General features: G+C 40.1%; 2 protein-coding genes across 6 annotated transcripts in view; one reads left to right on the top strand and one right to left on the bottom strand.

Annotated features, from left to right (window-relative positions):
* Positions 1–1,677: 1,677 nt before the first annotated feature.
* On the top strand, positions 1,678–4,408 carry LOC127596317 (pro-glucagon-like). The gene is made up of 6 exons (XM_052058633.1): positions 1,678–1,828; positions 1,919–2,016; positions 2,100–2,228; positions 3,054–3,173; positions 3,980–4,126; positions 4,206–4,408. The coding sequence occupies exons 2-6, from the start codon at positions 1,928–1,930 to the stop codon at positions 4,228–4,230; spliced, it is 510 nt and encodes a 169-aa protein (XP_051914593.1). The 5' UTR covers positions 1,678–1,828; positions 1,919–1,927; the 3' UTR covers positions 4,231–4,408.
* A 1,921-nt stretch (positions 4,409–6,329) lies between these two features.
* LOC127596288 (sodium-driven chloride bicarbonate exchanger-like) overlaps positions 6,330–8,719 on the bottom strand; it is a 29,677-nt gene continuing 27,287 nt past the window's right edge. For all 5 annotated transcript variants that reach the window (XM_052058582.1, XM_052058578.1, XM_052058579.1 and 2 more), the window contains one exon: positions 6,330–7,512. In XM_052058582.1, the coding sequence (XP_051914542.1) occupies positions 7,437–7,512 (76 nt within the window). In that variant the 3' untranslated portion in view covers positions 6,330–7,436. The remainder of the gene's footprint in view (positions 7,513–8,719) is intronic.

The following is an 8,719-nucleotide window of genomic DNA, read 5'->3' as shown; positions in this document are numbered from 1 at the left end:
TCTGGCACCCGGGCCTTGCGTTTGACACCGGTGCTTTAAACTATGGTTTTTCATCCTTCCATGTTGCTGTGCACGGCTCAAAAAATGAACAACATCAGAAGTACAGGATGTGTGGCCTTCAAGTAAAAAAAAGGAACGTGACAAAATGTGAGCTGGAAATGCTTGTAAACAAAGTCGAGGTGTGCAAAAATATATATATATTTTTGGTCAACTGTTTGAGTCAACAAGTGAAAGACAATATACACATTAAAAATAAGGAATCATCCAAATACATTTTACAAAGATACAGCCATTATTTTTACAATATTGTATATTGCTTTACTTACTTACAGTGCTTGGGCTTGTTGTTTTCGGTATAGGATATACGTGGAAGTCTTTCCATGCAGCTCGGTGGGTTTCATTGCCATAGGAGGTGTTTGCAAACGCCCCGTTTCCACCAACAAGCCCAGGAACCTTAAGTTACGCATAATACAAAGTTCCTATGTGGTCCATGTGGTTGACTTCTCCACCGCAATTCACTGTTCCTGGTCGATAAGAACAAATGAAAATGATTCCGTATTCATGAGGGTGGTTTTGTTACTCACGACTGACACCGTATGGCTCTTAAACATCACTGCAGTTAACAGACAACATTTAAGACGATATCGAGTATTAATCGATATCCGAATCTAAGTTTAAATCACATTGGACAACAGACACTTCCTTTGACTTTCATGCTTGGTTTATGCTCTGAATATGCACTATAACCTGCGGGACCTGAGTGTTCCTTTACCAAATCGTATCCAATCAACTTAATTTACCACAGGTGGACTTGATTTAAATTGGAGGAACCTCTTAAGAATGGTCAGTCGAAATTTCGTTAAAATTTTAATTATTTCGAAAAAAAAGGTTTTCTTTTTCCCAACACTGTCATGATGGTGAGACACAAACATATGACTTGCCACCTATATAAGATATCCTTTATTTGTCCCACAGTGGGTAAATTTACATGACATACTGTATGTGACTTACTTCCACCTCTGCCAGTTGAACACATACACACCCAAGCTCACTCAATGGCATCTTACTCCAAATCTGTTCTCCTGGACTGCACGGAACAAGCCACAGCCCCTCCTTTCCCCGCCCCATCGTTCAAGACCTAAACCTTCCTGATCATCTGATAGCTCTGTAAACACAGCCACTCGTAGCATTTTCGCACGGGCCCCGATGTCTGTGACACATGTGATGTCTGCTTCTTTTGACTTTTCGTTAGGGATCTGGCATGACAGAATCTAATTTAGCTACTCTGCAATAGACAAAAAAAACTCTCAGTCAAAATGTATGACTTTGTTTTATTTCCTTGACGCCAATTACCACTTTACCTATTTTGTTATGAGAAGTTCAAGGTCAGTGAGTTTCCTTCCAGCTCTTTGCAAGATTTATTGCTCGCACTAGCGTAAAATGCCACCCACTCTTCCCATCTGTGTAAACATCTCAAGGATTTTCACTTACTGACTCATTGTGTCCACATCAAAACCCACGCACACACTGCCCACTGGATATGACAGTAGCCCATTTAACGATCACGTCCTGCTATCTGTTTGCCAGGAGTGTTCGGCTTATTTGTTTGAACTTCGCACCTAAGGCACCAACTGGCATCACGCCCCACTGGCTTTCCCAACAGGGGCTGAAACACATTTGAGTAATGGCTCGAGAGTAATTGGTGGGCCGTAAATAGGGCTGAACCCTATCCACCTGAGCAGATCCACCTTCAGGTATTCAAGAGCTACAGGCAAAGTCGGGAAGTAGTCCAGGAACTATTGTCGTTCTTCTGAAAGAGGAAAAAAAGGTGAGATGCGCTTTAGTCAACTTTTCGTCTCATATGTTGCAAGCTTTAGAGTACTTACTGTGTATGTGCTCATCTGGTTCAATGGGACAGGTTGTCGCCATGACAAACATCTGTGCTCTGGCTGGCCTCCTTGCCGTCCTAAGCTTTGTCCAGAGTAGCTGGCAGGTTCCTCTTCATGACATCTCAAGGTAGAACCCCAAGCGGATAGATATCGGGTGAGAATGCATTTGCCTCTGTCTCATTGCGAAGGACGTGTTCTTCCTCCCCAAAGCTCGAAGACCGACGATGATTTGATGAGGAGACATTCGGAGGGAACGTTCTCCAACGATTACAGCAGATATCTTGAAGACCAGAAATCTCAGGACTTTGTTCGGTGGCTGATGAACAACAAGCGACCCGGGTTAGTGGTCCATTCCTACGGTTTGTGGCTTGTCCCGATGTGATCATTCATCACTTTTAACCCTTTTATGCACCCTATAATCTGATAACATGATAAGCTGTCCATTGTAGTGACCACTGGTGTTCTTAGACCTAGCAAGTTTCAAAAAAAAAGAAAGTCATTTTTACATCAGATGCCAAATCTACGCCCCAAGGCCTGAGCTGAGTTTCAAACGCACATCCTAACCTGAATGTGTTGCTTGAACTTCACTCCAACAGCGTCACAAAACCAGCACATAAGGTCTTGCTTGATATAAAGAGACTTTTTTTTCCTCCTACCACACCTATCATAAATGTCATGAGTTTTTTTTCGATGAAACAAGTAGTGCTAAAATATTTATTGTATTTCATATAAAAGGGGTCATTTTTTCCCAACAGTATAGCCCCTCATTTGCTAGCATTTCCCTTGGCCGCATTGCTTCCAATCAGTACACATAGATGTCGATTTTTTTTGGGTGGTGGTACGTAAATGGAATCTGCCCAGGCATTCCGAATCAGTTACGTAAAATATATCCATTCACCAGTCAGATTCCAAATTTGACCTTGCGGCATTTTTCCATCTTCCGATTGGTCAGTCAGAGCAAAATTTATTACAAGCCAACTTCGTCTCGGAAATATATGCCGGTAGCGATCTGCACACACTGTTCCATATCATAATCAGCCTATCCGGTGAGTATGTTTTGTTTCCTTTAAATTGTGAATGGTTTTGTCACACTTTTAGATAAATATTCATCCAGAACAGATGCAGATGTTCTACTTTACATGGCACCATTTATTTATTTACTAGCTCCATTGAAAAGCGCCACACCGATGGGACTTACACCAGCGACGTGAGCTCCTACCTCCAGGACCAGGCCGCAAAAGACTTTGTCACCTGGCTCATCATGACCGGCCAGACCCGAAGAAAGTAGGGGGAACTTCCTGCTTCTTTGCATTCCTTCAGTGCCTGATACCACTGGGTCAACACCTTGGCTGCTTTGTCCTTGCCCCACTTCACATTTGACCTCTATGTCCCTTTTACCCTTTCCTTGCAATAATAAATAACATGAATGTGTTGAGTGGGGTGAAGAGAAGTTGCATTTTATAACATGAACCAGGCGAACTAAGGCTTCCTTTACATCAAATAAGTAGCTTCGAATACATATTGTACATACAATATATACTCTATTCACATTGAAATTTAGCAGCTTCCAAGTAAATCAGCTATCAAACTGTAATGAGATGAGTGTTCAGTATACATTTGTTCAGTTTAACAATGTCTCTATATGATGTCTTGTGACTGACTGGCAACCAATTCAGGTTATAATCTTTTGTCCAAAGTAAACTGGGATAGGATCCGGCTGCGCGTGAACCTGAACGGGATAACCGATATAGAAAAAAGATGGATGGTTTGTAAATAAGGACGGTCAAATGAACATTGTTAGTTGTTTTTTTTTTTATGAAACAGCAGAAACAACTCTTAGAAAGTGCGAAAGTGATTGACTATTTAAATGCATATTTTTAGATCAATTAAACACAATGGGAACTAGACTTAATGCTTCCTTTTGTTTTAAGTTGATCTAAAAATATGCATTTAATTGTCACACAATTGACATAAAAAAACAAAGCCAAACTACAAAACACCAGGGGATTTTGTTCACGGGCACAAATCTGGACACACCCCATGGGCCAGTAATGGACCCGTAATGGTTTCCATGGTATGCATGTACCCAGATGGCCGGTCAAGATGCACGATCGGGGGTTAAACTGGAGAAGGCACGTGGACGGAAGCTTCACCAGCGACGTGAACAAAGTCCTGGACTCCATGGCAGCCAAGGAGTACTTACTCTGGGTCATGAACTCCAAGTCTTCAGGGGAGAGGTAAAGACGATACAGTGACTGAGTCGTAGTTGCCTTGGCCAACCAGCATGATTCTAGCGTGATGTTCTCTGTATTCCAGTCAGAGAAGACAAGCCGATCACTGAGGACAAGCTCTCTATGCGGACGACGCAAGAAAACAAATATGAGGAACAGGAAGCCATACAAAAAAACACAAAACATAAAAAATGAAGATTCTTCCATTACTTGAAAGTACCTCCAGAATTAGATTTTTTTACACATTTAAATTATTTTCTATTTATAAAAGGTACAAAAAAAGTAAAGCTCAGGTATAAACTATTTTGCTCTGCAAAATAAATGTTTTTTTCATTGAGCCTTGGCATTACTTCTCCTGCACATTAAGAAACCTGTTTTGACACTTTATTTGCACATTTATAAAAAAAACTGAAGATGACAATATATTTTGTTGCTGTATATCACTTCAAAAATTTCATTAGAGTAATTCCTTGTTTATTGCGGGGCTTAAGTTCCAAAAAGAACCCGTGATAAGTGAAATCCGTGAAGGAATTGTCTTTACTTTTGACAGTTATTTCCTACAGAATGCAATACGGCACCGTTTCCCCCAAATATAGGACACAAAATGTCAATTTCATACTTTTTGCCATCTACGGTTGACATTAGTCCACAGTCCCCAAGCCAATCAGGATGCAGAACACAATGCACCTTAAAAAAAAAAACTGGGAAAAAAATCTGTGAAACATCAAAACTGTACAAAATGAACCTTGTAATAGCAAGGAATTACTGTCTGCAATTCAAAAATTTTTATGTATTATAAAATTGTTTAATATTATACAATTGTATTATATATGTATATCTATATCCTCTTTCGTGGAGAATTGTTCACTGTCTGCCAGGAATGTGTTGAATTTAGGTCATGGCCACCGATCAATGATCTTATCTTGTAACAGCAAAAAAACATTTCTCAAGATAGCCGAACGACTGCTATCTTGAGCAATCTGTAACTCAAGGCACCCCTGTGAACAGATAGATGTAGAAACCACACACTCCTTGGCTAATCTTCAATTAACTTATTCCCAAAGAGAGGAATTGATTCCCTTTTAATGACTCAACTCAACTGTATTTATAGAGCACTTTCAAACAGCCATCGCTGCATACAAAGTGCTGTACATGGAGCAACTAACATATACAACAGTAAAGCAACAAATTGGTAACAAAGACGGTAGAACACATTTGGGACCAGCTGGAAGCGTTTAACACAGAGATTCCTAGAGATTTTGGTGCTCCCTAATTTTGCCAGTGGTCTCCCTTTTTGGGACATCAGTCCAAAACCGACCCCACACCCCACGGTCCTTCCTTTTTGATTATCCTGGGATCTCCCCCATGACACTCCCACTGTGGGTCAGAGTTTAAGACCCAAGTTTGAGACTGTTGACTTAAGATAAGGAGACAGGGGGCCCAAGTCTACAGGATGGGATGTACAAGGGCCACTGGGACCAAACAGTATCACCTCTGTCTTCTTTGCATTGAAATTCAAGAAATTTTGTCCCATCCAGGTTTTGATTTCTTCCAGGCAGGATAGGAGTGGCCTTAATGAGAAGGCGTCTTTTTTGCTCAGTGGGACATAGATCTGACAGTCATCTGCATCGCAGTGGAAGGAAATACCATTTTTCCTTAAGATGGAACCCAATGGGAGCAGATACAGTGAGAACAGCAGAGGCCCCAGAATTGAGCCCTGTGGAACACGAGTCGCAGGAGGAGCCAGATGGCTTCGTTTGGCGAACTGCATCCTCCAAAAGCGTCAAGGAAACGGTTTCAAAAGAATTTAGCACAGCTGAACACGGAATGTGGACAGAGGGGTCAGATGCGGTATTTGACACCAGAGTCCTAGCTGTAGAAACATTATCAATGAAAAACTGAAGGAATCTGTTGTACATCTTGGGTGAAGAATCCGAGCAAGTAGGCAGAGGGGGTTTGGGTACAGAATCTATGGTTTTAAATCGTGCGCGTGGGTGTTGACGATTAGCTCGAATAAGGTCCGACAGATATTCTCCTTTGGCCTCTTCTACTGTAATCTGGTAGTTATGCCAGCAGTCTTTCCAAATTTAATAAGAGACCTGCAATTTGTCTTTCACATCAAGCTCAATCAGATAATCTGTTTTATTTTTTCCTGGTGAATGATCTTGTTGTGTTCAAGGGCAAAAATAGACATAGAAAAAAAGAAGAATAACTTCATGTATGTTTATTTAAACGTTTATAGACACTCTTGACTATATCTTTCTCGTTCGGCTGAACAAAACCACAATTTAACAAATTGAAACTGATTACTTCACAATTTCCGGTCAAATTGCCAATCAAATGCACATAGCGATCATCTGTCAAAGATTAAGGCAAATGAAATACAAATCAAATACACACGGATGCAGTCAAAATATGTGATATTGATATAACTGACTTCTTATTAGTTTGTCGAAGCATCGAGAGAAGCGTCAGACATTGAAAAAAAAACATCTACATCAGAAAAATGCCTTGGACGTCATTTTTAGTCATATATTAGTAACACTGAATGAAGGAAAATATAGTATGCATTATACAGTGTTAAAACTGTTCAGCACATATTAAAGGTTGCCCTTACTTTGCAGAAAAAAAAGTATTATTGCATCCCTAGAAGTACTAAAAATCATTTTGAACGCCAACACAACACAGAGGATAGCGTAGGTCCGTGGATGACACGTACTGACAGCGGTGAAGACTTTGGAACAAGCCACTCGAAAGATCAGCAACGATGAACAAAGAAAAAGACCAAGTAGCCAAAGGAGGCTAAGCTCATGTGCTGCCTTGATAACAATGAAGAAAAAAAAAACCAGCTCTAACATCACCCCCGAAAATATGCAGAATATATATGAGATTTTATATAATAAAAAAAGAGTTGCTTGTTGCTTGGACACATTTTCCACAGAAATCCTAAATTCTACCATAACGTCCATCACGGATTTAAGCAATTTAACGATTTTGCTGAGGCAGGATTTTATAAATGATACAGGTTTGGCGAAACATATAAAATGCAATCAAATAGTTTTCCAAAAGTGTCTTTTTAGTTGGCCCGTTTGTTGCTGGTTTCGCACAAATGTGCACCGACTCTTTAGTATTGTCGCTGACGTTGTTTCTAATGTCATAATTTATTCACAAGTTGAACACGACACGGATAAAAAACAAAAAAACAAAAAAAACAGTGTATCACATACAGTACAAAGGTGGTGGAGTGTGGCACAGTTTTTATTTTCTCAAAGAACAAAAGAGATAAAACGATGGCATTGTCTGCCAGAGTGTGTCATCACAAACTTGTCTCCCGGTCCAAGCTCTTGTCGTGCCTCCGACGCTTGTGGCGCTTTTCAACTTTCTTGGGTAAACTGGGCAGGTAAGAGGAGAGAAAAAAAAAGACAACACATTGACATACCAGAAAATGACATTTTGTTTTGTAAATGCAGAGGAAGGCTGAGGGGAATGGACAAAGGAACGAATTATTTTGTGATTAAATCGCTGGATAACACATCTCCGCTATCATCGCAGTCCCAAAACAGCATGCAAACATGCCCTCAAGTGGTTGTTAGCAGAAATGGAGCAATCTGATTGGAGAGCGAGATAGATGAGCAGACAGACGGCGGGTGGGGGTGGGGGGGGGGGGGCAGTGGGAGGGTGGGGGGTCTGATTGAAAGACAGCAAGAGAAATGGATTATAGATACACTTAACCAACTTATTAGACGGGTTATAACCAGTTTTGACAGGGTCACCTTGAAAAATATAACTGTTACTTACACCAATGACTTGATTTGAAATGGAACTAAATTAGATTACAAGTAAATTTAATAGTTACTGTATACGATGCAGAAAAAGACAACCCTGCTTCACAAAAAAATGACACCTGGTTTTGCCACTTAATTAGAAGTGCACTTTTACACTGACATGAAAGAATAAAATTTGTTTTTCTTAAAACTAAAACATAGACAACCTTTTGGACTTCTAATGTCTTTTGTGGATTTCACTGAACATATATGCTCGTGTTTTATAAACTATTTGAAGGTCTTTCTAGACTTCACTGAACATGAATTCATTTAAAAATGTAAATCTCAAATGAAGGCAGTTTTTTAACGTGACATGTGCAACTATTTCCGTTGTAACTCCAAAACTCAACATTATAAAGTACAATGTTTATAAATACATTTGGGGACCGCCTGCAGTCCTGTAATCCGGTGAGACTTTCTTTTCAAGATTGAATGCATATTGTGCTGCAATCCATGTTTGTTTTTTGACACAGTGTTATTGCGGCTAGATAACACTCTGTCGACAGCACATTGTGTGCAGCAAAAATAGTGAATGGATTTCCAGCTTGAAAATGGGACTGACTCTCTCTTCTTCCAACATAATGTGTTACCGTATGGACATGTGAGTCGTCAACTGCACAACTCTTCGAAATGTTGACATTGCTGTCAAGTTGAAGTGAATACATTCTGTCGTAATGTTTTGTGAGATTTGAAGAGTAAATGTAGTGTGATTACTTGGCTAGAAAAAGTAATGTGTTCAATTACCGGTAGTCGTTACTGGAAGTTGTGCACATCA

Source organism: Hippocampus zosterae, chromosome 2, assembly GCF_025434085.1.
Source record: "Hippocampus zosterae strain Florida chromosome 2, ASM2543408v3, whole genome shotgun sequence".
Taxonomy (NCBI): Eukaryota; Metazoa; Chordata; class Actinopteri; order Syngnathiformes; family Syngnathidae; genus Hippocampus; species Hippocampus zosterae.
The sequence above is the reverse complement of the archived record's forward strand: the minus strand, read 5'-3'. Positions and strand labels throughout refer to the sequence as shown.

Excerpts from the sequence above, each read along its gene's own strand:
- LOC127596317 (XM_052058633.1), top strand. The coding sequence starts at position 1,928 with ATGACAAACATCTGTGCTCTGGCTGGCCTCCTTGCCGTCCTAAGCTTT. Across the intron at positions 3,174-3,979 it reads ACCGGCCAGACCCGAAGAAA|ATGGCCGGTCAAGATGCACG; the intron begins GTAGGGGGAACT and ends GCATGTACCCAG. Across the intron at positions 4,127-4,205 it reads TCCAAGTCTTCAGGGGAGAG|TCAGAGAAGACAAGCCGATC; the intron begins GTAAAGACGATA and ends TCTGTATTCCAG.